Raw genomic sequence first — 14368 nt, forward strand, 5'->3', positions numbered from 1 at the left:
TTTAAAATATTAGAAATGTAAATATTTTAATATCTTGATTTACTTATTAGTGTACATAAGTTATGTATAATGTCAGGGAGTTTACCTGCTTACTTTATAAATATATTTTGTCTACATGTTTTCTATTACTTATAAGATGTTATGTTATTATTATTAAATGTTATTATCAAATGTTGACAGGTTTGCACTTTGCTCTTTTCGTTGGAAGCATACATAATGTTTATAAAAATTTAAGTCAAAAAATTATAGTAATGAGAAATGCTAAGTCAATATAAAAATGATTTTGACACAAAACTCAGATGCGGGCCGGTCAAGATCAAGGATATTTATTGAATCAAGGATATTTATTGAGGGTTTATAATTTAGGAGGTATGCTAATTTCTGAAAGCATAAAATATGAGATAGGCCCTTTAAGGGCATTATACCTCCGTTAATGTGCTCAGCAGCCAAGGGATGACAGTGAGTAATGTAGAATCGTAATGCAAATGGGCGGTTATCTGTTGTGGTGCCACACTCAAAGGCAAAGGAAGAAGAGTGTCATGAGGAGAAAGAATTATTTTCTTCACGTGGAGGTCAATGACAGATCTGTAAAGTAGGTGGCACTCAAAAGGCATAATGGTACAAATTAAATTTATTTTAAAAATATCTCCTATCAAATCTAATAGCCACATTTTGAGAGTGAATTTTTTCTGATATATATTCACATCTTTGCCTAATTTGTTCCCAGAGTGTTCGGGCCCATTGGGAATTGAAGGTGGAATCATATCAAATCAGCAAATCACAGCTTCCTCTACCCACCGAGCTCTCTTTGGACTCCAGAAGTGGTATCCCTACTATGCACGTCTCAATAAGAAGGGGCTTATCAATGCATGGACAGCTGCAGAAAATGACAGATGGCCATGGATTCAGGTAACACATGGGATGGGACAAGGTGACTGCCAAGGAATGGCCAGAATCATTTCAGAAAGAATACAAGTCAGAGCCCAAAGTGTGACTTCTCTCTTCATGGTCAGAGGGCAGGATGATTTAGTTGAGTCCAAATTGGGTATAAAATCTGAAACTGTGGGAAATTTGTTCATTGACTGAAAAGTGCATTAACAGGGTTAAAAATGTTGAAATTCTTGGGCTGTAAATATGACGGTTTTAAGGTACATATCAAAGAAGGTGGTTTTTTACATATGCCATATGTTCATTAGTACTGTGTTAATATTTAACAGCAACTGCTGACCCTTGAAGAAAGTAAAAATTGCATCTTTTCTTTCTCTGTCTCAGAATTGGTTTCACATGTGCAAACATGTATACAATAGATTATGAGAATCCCTAAAATGCCATCAGCACCTTCTTTCAGTAGCTGAGAGTGTATCAGTTCATGCTGTTTCATTTATTACCATCAGCCAGCTTTTTTTTTAAACAGAAAAAACCCATGATATACCAAGATAGTAAGTGATTTCCCTAAAATGGGTTGGGTGGTAGTAATACCAGAAACTTCTATTTAATCCAGTTAAACGCTTTTTGATGCCTTTGCTGAAGTGAGATAGTAAACTACATAGTATGAGGACAGAAAAGGTGATTAAACCATGATTTCTGTGAAAGATTATACCTCTGTTGGGGAGAGCACATTAGTAACATCTAACAAGTCATTGATGTGTGCTGAAGAGAAGGAAAACCCAGTGTGTGATGGGATTAGTGGAAGACATAATTATCATGAAAAAAACTTAAGGGAGAATAGTATTTTAGGTGGGCCTTGGAAAATGGCTTTCTATAGAGAAAAAAAATCCATGGAACAGCACAATCAAAGGCACCAGGTGAGAATCTGGGGACCGTTGTATGGAAATTCATGACTTGTGTATAGAGGAACATGTTCTGATTAAGTGTGTGAGTTAAGTATGTATGAAGATTCATACATACTAAAATATTTGGGGCTTATTCCAGGGAGCTGTTACAGAATTTTGATTTAAATAGTTGAGCTATTTTTGTTTACGATATATTTTGAGTCAGGGGTAATTTTTAATGTGGAAATCCATGATTTGAAGTTATTAGGTGCAATGTACAGGGATTGCTTTACAGGACTTTAATAGAATGAGAAACTGATTTATGGCCAAGTAACATGACTTCCTTACCTTAGGAACTGGGCTAAGGTCTCCTTCAGATATTTCTTTTATTCAGGTTTCTTATGAATTTTTACATATCCTGCCTATACACATTTCTTTTATCTGTATGGCTCCAGGTGGTTACCTGATATTGTTTTGTTTTATGCATTTATTTTTGCATGTATTTGCAGAAATTGCTTCTTAAATTACGCTTGATTTTTCGAATCTGTGACATTGTGTGCAAAGAGAATTCCAGATAGTGGACATGACATAGCTACACAGTTCTGATCCCAGAGTAATGAAGATAAAATTAAGGTTTAAAATAGTTGCAGAACAACAAAAAATGCGTATCTTTTATTGTTAAAAATCACTGCAGAGACCATTTTTTAAAATCACCATAGTGGACTGTTGTGATTTGTGGGGTGGCAATCATGATAAAACTCTGGAAATTAAGATTCGTAGCAGAAGTTGCAGAACAGCGTGAGACGATGTCGCAAGCTTGCATCGGGGTTTCTGTTTGGCAAATTATGGTTGCAAGATTTAGTCATTGCCATGTTTCAGTACACCATAAATAACATACTTTTGCGAAGTTTTCTCTAAGAAACACCTTATTAATGTTTCATGTCCTGACTTTTCACTTACTTTGTCCCAGTTTATTGCCTCCTTAACTTGCACATCATTCTGCCTTTCAAAGTACAAATTAACTTTAAGTTCCCTTTATCCCAATAGTTATAGGTAAAAATAGCCTCAGTGGAACAGGACATTGGTAGAGATTTAGGTTAAATATAACTTTGTAAACTTAAGTAGAATCATTTATTTTTTAAGTAGAATAATTTAATACCTCTTTTATTTTTAAGGTGGTCTATCATTATTTTTTATTGCTATTATTTTGCTTTTAGTCTGAAGATGATAATGAACTCTCAGAGAAAAGCAATATAAGTAAATAAAAAGGCTTTTATATTAAATGAAAAAAGTCTTGTGTATAATGGAGGGAGAACTGAAAACTCTCAATTGTCATTTTAATAAGTATTCTGAGATTATGTTCAAGTTATTATATTATATTACTGTATTCTTTCATAACATCTTATTTTCTAAGTTATTTGTTTAAAAGAAAAAGTGTATCCTTTTCTTAAAGGAAAATCATATCTAAGAGGCTCTGGGAAGTCTACTCATGTACCCAGTTTTCTCTGAGCATTATTAATTTCCCTTGTCACTGAATTCTTTTGTTTATATTCAGTACTTCAAATGAAACATTTGAGTGCTTTGCTTAAACTCACTTATAATGAGCACAGTATTCCCCTAATCTTTCAGGTGTACGACACACATACACTAATTAGTATTCAATTCCATTTTCTTCCTTGTCTAGGTGAAATAAAAATTGAAATTGCCATTTTAAATTTACACACTCAGCCGGCAATTATTGAAAGCACCACAATGTTTATAATTGGTTTTGGATTTAAAGGATTAGTGCAATAAATACAGTTAAACAAAACCTTTTTCTTCCCATTTTCAAGTTTTTCTGACCTTATATTCCTTAGCTACATTTTTTTTCCCAGCTAACAAAGAACCACCACATTAAACATTGACTAGTTCATTATCATCTTGGAATGTCAGTTTCTCTTTCTGACTGATGTATTAGAAATGACCACTTTGTGTAATTATGGGAATATGTCTTGGGTTATCTTACACGAAAATGTATAACCTTATTTAATTCTCCTGTGTACTTTGCTAGCTGACTAAGGTCTGAAGATGACTATTTGCTATTGATTTTTAAAGATAACACTTTTATATTCATTATTTTTCTTTGATAGATACATGCAGTAATTTTTTTTAAATTTCTGAATTGATTTGTCTTATGCATATACATACTTTCTAGAATGCATATACAATACATTTGCAGCCCGTCATTTATTCATCCATTCAACAAACATTTACTAAATGACTGTCTCCTCTGCGGTCTATACTGTGCTAGGCAGTAGAAGAAAGGCAGCACTTTCCTCAAGATGTTCTGAATCTAGGGACACCTGGGTGGGCAGTTGGTTAAACGGCCAACTCTGGATTTCAGCTTAGGTCATGATCGTGGGGTCCTTGAGTTGAACCCCATGTGGAGTCCCATGTCAGACTCTGTACTTAGCGGGGAATCTACTTGAAGATTCTCTCTCCCTCTCTCACTCTGCTTCTCCCCCTGCTCTCTCTCTCTCAAATAAATAAATCCTAAAAAAAAAAAAAAAAAAAAAAAGATGTTCTGAATCTAGAATATAGTAAAGTAAACATGGTAAATATAATAATATATTATATAAACCCTGGTCTTACATCATCTGCTAAACCTTTCATTTGAACCGTAATATTTGATTATATTTGAACAGCTTATTCTAACAAAACTTTTGTTAAATGGAGAAACTAAGTTAGCATAATATTTATAGAACATGAGAAGAGGAATTGGCATGACACTAGGAATCACATAGCTATATTATTACATGCTGATCTGTTTGATGGGTATACCAAAGCAAAGCCATAATCTTCCTTTGAAAGTTAATTTACCAGTAGTAGTGTCAGTACAAGTATTTTATCACTGAGAAAAATAGGCTTTGATCTTTCCCTTCTAAATAATTCATTAGTCTTTCAAAAAATGTGAAAATGATCTTAATATGTTCCTTTTCTATATGCCACAAAAGTTTGTGTGTGGGGAGAGAGCATTACTTCTCAAACTTTAATGGGCCCAGGAATCTTTTGGGTCACTGGGTAAAAATAGAAACTTCTGCATTGCTTCTCAGACCTACTGCAGGTCATTGTCCAACGACACTGACAAAAAAAATGTCTCATCAGCTCATAAGGCCTAGATTGGAACTGTCCCAGATACATTAAGAAATAAATAAATAAAATTAAAATAACACTTTTGCTTGCTGATCTGGGCACTTTCGTGTTGGAACTACAAGTAGTCATAACTGTATGGGGTAGAAAGAGAGAAACGAATGGTGAAGAAATACGAGAAAGGATAATGAGAACTATGTGACCCACAAAAGTTCTCTAAACTGGTTGGAGGAGAACCATGTTAGATATCCTAGGCAGAAGCACCCAACTTTTGCAGCAATTCATAACAAGCATTATTCACTAGTCATAAAATCTTTAAGAATTTTCAGCAAATACTATTCTTTTTTTTTTTTTTTTTTTTTTTTTTACTATTCTTAAGTGGCTTATAAATTTTTTGTTGTTGGAAAATTTAAAATATCCCAAACCGAGACAATCTGACTTCTGTATTTCAAACAAAATGACAGTTACGGCAGAATACATGGGCCCAAATGAGAATTATGTGAGTGCAATCTGAGTTACAGATTCATATTTCTGGAGTACACGTTTCATACATTGTTTTTTGTTTGTTTGTTTGTTTTTTAATCTTTGTGAACAGTAGGATTGAAAATGCTGCAAAAGGAGCACCTTCGGCTCGGGTCATGATCCCAGGGTCCTGGGATCGAGCCCCGCATCGGGCTCTCTGCTCAGTGGAGAGCCTGCTTCCTCCCTCTCTCTTTGCCTGCCTCTCTGCCTACTTGTGATCTCTCTCTCTGACAAACAAATAAATAAAATCTTAAAAAAAAAAAAAAGCTGCAAAAAACAGAGTAATCATCTATGTCATTTCGGAAGCCTGTATGTAAGGCATGTGAAATTCTTTTGGTATTTACAGACCACCGGAGCTCCTTGAGATACAGAAACCATCTTTGAAAACATGGATGAAAAGAAGAAGATTTTTCTTTCAGTTTCAGGTTGTTTTCTAGGTACAGAACCTAAATTACATAGAATCTAATCCGTCTTTACTACTTCTTCATTCAAGTAGAAAATGTTTCAGCCTGTCTTTTTCCTTAAAAAAGCTACTTTCTCAGATATAGTGCCATCCATACTAAACACCTCTCTAAGGCAAATAACATCTCAACATCAATGTGCTGGTGCTTCTAGCGATCTCTTTTTAGAAACAGTAATCCTAAGTGGAGAATTGCAATTTTTCTTTGTTTATTAGAAGTAACCTTGCATACATAGTTGTGTGTGTTTTTAAAAAATGTTGCTTTTTTAGGGGCGCCTGGGTGGCTCAGTGGGTTAGGCCTCTGCCTTCCGCTCCGGTCATGATCTCGGGGTCATGGGATCGAGCCCCACGTCGGGCTCTCTGCTCAGCAGGGAGCCTGCTTCCCTCTCTCTCTGCCTGCCTCTCTGCCTACCTGTGATCTCTCTCTCTGTCAAATAAATAAATAAAATCTTTAAAAAAAAAAATAAAAAAATAAAAAATGTTGCTTTTTTATTTTTAAAAACAGAAAGGTACTTAGCCTTAAGAAAAAAATAGTTGGATATATCCGTACTGAAAAATAATACATTTGGTCTATTTATTTGGTCATTTATGGCATTTATACTAACACTAATACATATTGCTTTTTGACGTGCTTTAAGGGATGCGTTTTGGATCTTAATTCCAGATTCTGTGAGCTACGGAATATATGATTAACAGTATAGCAGTTGTTCTCTCATTTGAAAGAAGTTGTATCTAGAATCCCTTCTCTTTGCTCTGAGCTGCTTCCTCTCTGACTTCCAGCACCCAGGGCCTCATTGACCTGGATTTCTTGTTGTTCCTCAGCTTCGTCTGGCTGTCTCCTGCTGCTCTGCTTGGCGCATACCCTTCTTGCTTCATCTATTCCCACCTACCAGGCTTCTTTAGATTCACATCCTTCACTCCATTCTGTATCATGTGAGTCCTGGAATTCCTGCTTTTCATCTCCTAAGATACGACTGACCACACTGGGGGGACCCCGGTGGCTCAGTCGGTTAAGCAGCCGACTCTTGGTTTTGGCTCAGGTCATGCTCTCAGGGCCGTGAGATTGAGCCCTGTGTCAGCTCCATGCTCAGTGGGAGTCTGCTTGAGACTCTCTTTCTCTCTCCCAGGACCCTTCTCCACGCCCCATGCATGCTCTCTCTCTCTCTACTCCCAGTATAAATAAGTAAATCTTAAAAAAAAAAAAAAAGAAGAAGAAGAAGAAGGAACCACACTATCCTTTTTTCCCACTCTGTCAGTTACATATGTTAGTCACCAGCAGCTAACATTCTCTCTGGTCATTCTTTACCTCTCTCTCTCCTCCTATCCTGTAAGCCTCTTGAGAGTATGAATTACACCTGATTTACATCTATTTCCATAGCACCTTGAATAAAAAACAAAAACAGATAGATGCAAATATTTGATTGATAGAATAGAGAATGTTGAGCAAAATAAGTGGAAGAGAGCTAGTGTCTGTTTTTGCATGGTGATTCTACTGCATTGAGTGGTGCTCAGGGCTCCCCAACAACTCAGTTCACTGTCTGTGTTCAGATGTCGTAAACCATATTTAAACTGTGCCATCTTAGCACAATCCCTTTGGTGCCATATGTGGTATATCCAGCCACACTGTAGGAAATGCTTCAGCCGTCTGGGCAGTACAGGAATCAGAATTTCTGCAAATCCTGATGGCCCATACCTTTCTCTGTAATCACTGCAAACCACCTTCATAAGCAACATTAGATAGACATGGGTAATATTTGTAAGGGGCTCTCTAGGAAGCCTGGTAATTAAGCCCTAAATACCAAGCACCAAAATTTTTATCTTCTTCTAGCCCACTTAAGTGCTTCCTGAAATACTAAAAATTAAATGTTTGTTTTATCTTCTTGCACATTTTTATAACTTTGTTATTATAGTCACACAAGAATTTGAAACTTTATACAACGCTGATGCTAAAGTAACCATTATCTTCTAAGATTAATTTGCCCTGGTAAAACAAGCTTTTAAAATACTAGTGTCTCTCTAGCTTATGTAATTGTAATTTTTACCCTTACAGAAATGTCAGACATACAAACTATATCTTATTACTATTATTCGTAAAATATAGACTGTGAAGAGTTACAGTTAACACAATTTTTAACAGCTGTTAAACTCTGAGTAGATAATTCAGTGAACTTACCCGTGTATGTTTGATTGTATTTGCTACACATTTTGGCCGTAGGGGAAACATTTTCAGCTTAACTTTTATATTTACAAAGGTTAAGATTTTAAGTGCCTTGTAGTTCATTCAGTTCCCATTATCTTGTGACTGTTACCAGAGTGATTTTTTAGTTTACGATACTGTTAAGAGTGAACTAGAGATAATCTGATTAATTGAAAATAGTGACTTGCTATTGTCATGAAAAAAGTAGAACAGTCAACATTTCAAATCTCTGGTTTTACAAAGTACCTTGTTCCCTCTTCGTATCTCTCCACATGACCATCGAGTCAAGCTCTGGGCTGTCTCTTCCAGTTTCTGGCACTTAGGACCAAAGGAGTGTAACTGACTTCCAGTCACCTTTCAGAGTTTCTTATTGTAACTTTTCTCTTACATTGCTTGATGCAGTCCTCATAATCCTGCGATTGTGAATACAGCTTCACTGAAGGTGTTAAACCCGCTCATGAGAACTGCCGATGGGAATGCGGTTTACAAATTAGAGTTAGCCACTGCGTCCAATGCAACAATTCTCCCTCATAGGGCCAGGGCAGAGGGCGTCTGCTGGCGGGCCTGTCCTGAGTCCCTAGAGGTGAGAAATGGAGAGAAGCAGGAGGAAAAGTGAGAGTCTGAGCTAAAGGTTTGATTGTCTTTTCATGTTTATCTTCTGTGAACCAGTGGGATTACTGTTTGGATTAGGCTGAAGGAATCCCTTATTTCCACCGTAGACACTGAACAAATTTGTTCTGCCCCAACACCTTACTGAAAACCCTCTTGTTTTAAAAATGTGACCAAATACAGAGCCACCTAGCCCGATTCTGAAAGCTTTATTTTCTTGAGACAGTGGTTAATTTGAAAGCATTTTGGTTTGGGGGAGTTTGTTGTTGTTTAAGACTAACTGAATGTGGTTAGGCTTAAGTTCAGAAAAAAGTTACTATATTCGCCTATAGTTAGGTTACGAGGGAGTCTCATTACCAATAGTATTATATATATTAGCTTTAAAATAATCTAACAGCTAGCACTGTGTACTCTTACAATTGCTTTACATACACTGACTACCTATTTGCAGGTCATTGGTATTGTTCTTCTCCCCATCATTCAGATAGGGAAATCGAGGCACAGAAAAGGAAGTTGTCTGAATTCACTAAAATAGTAAGTTGCATGCTTGGGATTTACACACAGGAAGCTTGTGTGAGAGGCCAGTGCCAAACTATCCATAACCTCTGTACAATACTTTCTTTGACAGTTCTTCAAAGTTCTCTCCTCCTTTTTTTTTTTTGAAGACGAGATGGGCACTCAGAGTGGGCAAGAGGAAGCCCAGCATTTTTTAAGGCTTTATTAAATGCCTGTTATATCCAATAAAATTTATATTTGCCCATAAGCAAGCAATTGACCTCCAGCTAGGACAGCAGTTCTCAAAATTAAACTACATAAAAAGTATCTGGAGAGCTGTTTAAATATGGTCCTCATCCTTAGAGTTTCTGAGTTTGTGGGTCAGAGTTGGGACCTAGGGCACCTCACAATGAACAGACAGGCCACGTGAATTTTGATATTGGTGATTTTGAGAAAAAAAGCAGTAATCACTACACTAATGGAGCTCACACTAGTCTTCGTGTGAGAGACATACTTCCCATTGGATGTGCCCCTTTCACTATTAGAAACAAATTAAGTAAGATATCAGAGAACAGTATATTGCTCTTAAAAATGAGACATTGGTGTGAAACATTTTAAAGTAATGGATGGCATGGAAACATCACAAATCCAAGATGTAACTACTTAAGTTGCTTTGGTGATATTTTATTACTAATCTGCCTATATCCATGTCTGCCATAAGTAGAATCCCCATTCTTCTATGAACTAGATATAGTAAAGCATAATTGTTTTTATAGGATTTTTATCTGTAACTTGAGGTCTTCAATAATTAAGTCATAATTAAATAGTAAAAGGATTATTAAAAAAAAAATCACATCTCTGTAAGACCAGGCTTTAAATGTTTTCTTGTTAAATCCTCAGCTGGGTCTTAGGAGTCTTTAAGGAAGAAATGCTTATTTTCTGTGCAACCAGAATATAATGAAAACATCAAAAAGATATTTCATTTTAATTATTAAAAGTGAATTTAGTGTATTCACCATTTTTGAGGAGGATGTTAAGGAAGTTCTTCCAGAGGGAGCGAGAGCAGAATGAACAAAGTCTCAAGGGAAATGGAGGGACTGGTCTTTACTGAAAAGATGGGCACATGTAGGGGAATGTGAGGATGAAGGTCTGCAAAGGTAAGGAGACACCAGAATGTGCAAATATACCAGTGTCCAGTGAGGTGGCACTTGATGGCTATTGAAGGGTTTTCAGCAGGGTGTTGACCGTGTCAGAACTCGAGTTCAGGAAGGTGACCTGTCAGTGGGCTGTATTATGAGTACCCAACACAATGCCGAGTGTTTAGGAGGAGGTTAGCAAAATTTCATCAAATAAACATCATGCTTAATGCAGAGACAAGCCTAGAAGCAGGCATTCCAGTTAGGAAGCTTTTATAGCTAACTGCCCAAGGAGAACCTGAATTACAGTAGCAGCTGTTGAAATAAAAATAAAAGATTAAATTGTAAGAGGGCTTGAGGGCGCAGCACTGACGATCGAATTGTGTGTTAGGGGAGAGGAGGAAGGAAAAAGAAATTGAGAAAAATTAAACTCCAGGGTTTTGAGCTTAAGTGTGATTTTGGTACCATTAATAGAAATATAGAAATCAGGGAAAGGAGATGGTGTGGCTGGAAAATGATGACTATATTTTGAGTTTTAGTTTGATTTACTTAGAGAAAATCCTAACAGTGTCAAGCCTAAAGTTGGAAGAGTGATAGCTTGCTGCTCTGTACAGTTATTGGAAGTAGATTAAGTGGACACCACTGCCATGAGATACTTTCTTATCCTCATTGGCCATTGTGGGTCACATGGCCACACCTAGTGGAATGGAAAATAAGGTGATGTCCACTTAGAGTTGAAATAGATATTTGAGGGACGCCTGGGTGGCTCAGTCAGGTAAATGTCTGCCTTCGGCTCAGGGTCCTGGGATCAAACCCCACATCAGGCGCCCCGCTCAGTGGCAAATCGGCCGTCCTTCTCCCTCTCCCTCTGTGATCTCTCTCGCTTTCACTCTCTCTCAAATAAGTAAATAAAAATCTTAAAAAAAAAAATTTGAGGGGACAGATAGGAACCCTGAAATGAAATATCTTCCCCAAACGAAAGCTTCTTTTTCTTCTAATTCCATTCCCATCAAAAATGTTTATAAGACAACAGTTTACCCAGGAGCACCATTGTGCAGCACCCTCGGGAGGAAAAGAACTGACCTTTGAGCTTCTGAATAACTGTAGCCATTCTACATGAATGCCTTCTTCAGGGCTTTTCCTTTCTGTACCATAGGTTGGTTCCAAATTTTCTCCATGTGTTTGTTTTTAATGTTGTTATTGCTGTGGCTGCGACTGTTTTCCCCAGAATTGATATAGTTAATTAAAATAGTAGCTATTTCAGCCTAACGTTGGTGTACTTAGTGTAGATTGTTTTATTGTGTTGTGATTTTGGGTTCTTTAAAAAATAATAAAGGTCTCCTTTTTTTCCACAAATGGGCTCTCAAATTTCTTGCATCTGTTATATATTTAATGCTTCAGTAGCTTTGAAGTATTTTTCCTGGGTTCATAATACATGGGCTATATTTTCATTTCTCAGATTTAAAAAACTGTGTTAAACCCAGGTCTCCTTAGTTTATTACTATCATTAGTGCTGTTAAGAGACATAGTGCTGAATTTCAGAAGTAGATGTGAATTTTTATATCTTAGTTTTCCTAGCAGGAGCCCAACCTAAGCCAGTATTTTTACATAACAGCAGCTTTCAAGAAGCTCTTAAACTGAAATGTGATTATCATGCAGAACAAAAAACAAATAAGACATTTTTATATTAACCAGTGGATCTTAGCTTTCCTTTTCTTAGGAGCATTAACCCAGATTTGGAAAGATGTATATAAATGCTGAAAGAAGAGTTCATTATCCGATATTTTTTTCAGAATGTTTTTGTTAGTTTCAGATCTGTTGGCAACAAACTAGTATTTGTTGAGCAGCTACTATTTGCAGACAGCCATTGGGGCAATGACAAATTTTTGCGCTCATGTGGAACTTATCTAAGTAGATAAAACTTTTTAAATTATCTTATGTGGAATGTTCTACTTCATTGTATGGATATTTGAGAGGGAAAAAGCTATTTGATTTAATTCAATGAACAATTGAATTCTTAACTAGGTGCTTTGGGAAGAGTGGGAAATTTACCATGTGAGTTCCAGCCACATGGGATTTTTTTGAAGTGTACTCCCTTCTGCTTCCCCAAGCTTAGAAAAAACATCTTTGAAAGTGACCTCCAACTTCATTTAAATTAATAAATTCATTCACTTAATATGTTCACTGAATATTTTCCATGTGCCAGTTACTGTTCTAGAGCTGCCTTCTCAAGGCAGACTTTTTAAACTCCACCCCTCCCCGCGGACTAAATGTGGTTCTCCTAATACATGTTCCTATAGCATTTTGTTCTTTTCTTCTCTAGCACTTGTCACAGCTTATACTTAAAGACTGTATCAGAGATTATCTAATGAGGTAAGCTGCTTGAGGGTAGGGGCACTATCTGTTGTCTCACTTGTATTCTCACCAATCTTTATGACTAAATCTTTAATGAATAAGAACAGAACTGTTGTCATAATCAATGTCCTAACTAAAACTTCCATTTTCCCTTTTTTAAACAAATTTTATTATTTAAGTATAATTGACATACAGTGTCATATTAGTTTCAGGTGCACAACATAGTGATTGGACAATTCCACACTTTATACAATGTTCACTATGATTAAGTGTGTAGACACTGTCTGTCACCATATGTCATTCTTATGATATTATTGACTATATTCCTTGGACTCTTCATCTCCATGACTTATTTTATAACTGGAAGTTTATACCTCTTAATCGCCTTCACCTGTTTTTCCCATTCCACTACCCTCTCCCTTCTAGCACCACCAGTGTGTTTTCTGTATTTATGAGTCTGTTTCTGATTGTTTATTCATTTGTTTTGTTTTTTAGATTCCATATATAAGTGAAATCATATGGTATTTTTCTTTCTCTGACTGACTTAATCCACTTAACACAGAATACTCTCTAGGTCCATCCATGTTGTCACAAATGGCAAGAGCTCATTCTTTTTTATGGCTGAGTAATATTCCATTCTATGTATGTTATATATACACCACATCTTATCTCTCCATTCTTCTCTCAGTGGACACTTAGGTTGTATAAGCAGTTATATTCTATGGTAAACAACATGGTATTCAAGATCAGTGGTTCTGGATTCAAGTAGCCACTGCCATTTTGAGTACACTTACTTATCCACTCTAAGATAGAAGTTCTTTATATATAAAGTGACAGCAAAAATAGAGTGGCCTCTTAGGATTGTTTTGAGGATTATATGATGGATGTTTACTTACATGTTGGCTATATAGCAAGTAACTAATAAATGTACATTCTCACATATTAAAAAATATTTGAGAGTTGTATCTAAGACTTTTAACTGTCTCCCTATATCTTTTCCTGTTTCTGTAGCAAGAGGATTAGTGGCTAAGCAATTTTTACCTCAGATAGTTTTAGTCTGTAGGATTCTGTATATTCTGTATAAAAATATGTTCTTTTAGGCTGTATTTCCCAACCTCCATTCCACTATGGCCATATGACTCACAAAGGCATATAAGCACAAGTGTCACATGGTGGTTTCTGGGAACTTTCCTTAAGATACAATACCCACCTGCCCTCTTCATCCCTTTCTCCATTTTGCTGCTGAGAATTCAGATGCTGCCATCTTGGACAATGAGATCAAGGTTACATAAAGTGTCAACAAGCTAGAAGTTTCCTGGGGCCCTTATATTTCAGCCCCTTCTGCCTAGTCGTAACCTGGATTTTTGTCACAGCTGAACCAAATCATACTTAATATGTGTCTGTCAATAGCATGTTCAGTATTAGATCTGTGGCAGAATGTTTTAATGCCATAATGATAATGTTTAAGTATTACGTGTAAGTGCAAAGGGATTCATATAAAATGAGACTTACAGAGCAGATAAGTTTTCAGATCACTGCAGTAGATGAAAGAGGCCTTTCGGGTGGACAGACATAGAAAAGAAGAATTACCTTTTTGTCTAGCCTCACCAGACCTCTCATTATCCCTAAGCATAGTGGGCACTCCACCTTTTGCACTCTCTCTCTTTCTCTGAGTCTTTGATGACCATTCAGT

At 36.4% G+C, this 14368-nt stretch overlaps 1 protein-coding gene across 1 annotated transcript in view; it reads left to right on the forward strand.

Annotated features, from left to right (window-relative positions):
• Nucleotides 1-14368, forward strand: part of EDIL3 (EGF like repeats and discoidin domains 3) — a gene marked incomplete at its 5' end in the record, with an annotated part of 295014 nt that overhangs the window by 148977 nt on the left and 131669 nt on the right. The window contains one exon of the mRNA XM_080804329.1: nucleotides 728-909. Within this exon, the coding sequence (XP_080660455.1) occupies nucleotides 728-909 (182 nt within the window). The remainder of the gene's footprint in view (nucleotides 1-727; nucleotides 910-14368) is intronic.

The sequence above is a fragment of the Martes martes genome (assembly GCF_963455335.1).
Source record: "Martes martes genome assembly, chromosome: 5".
Taxonomy (NCBI): domain Eukaryota; kingdom Metazoa; phylum Chordata; class Mammalia; order Carnivora; family Mustelidae; genus Martes; species Martes martes.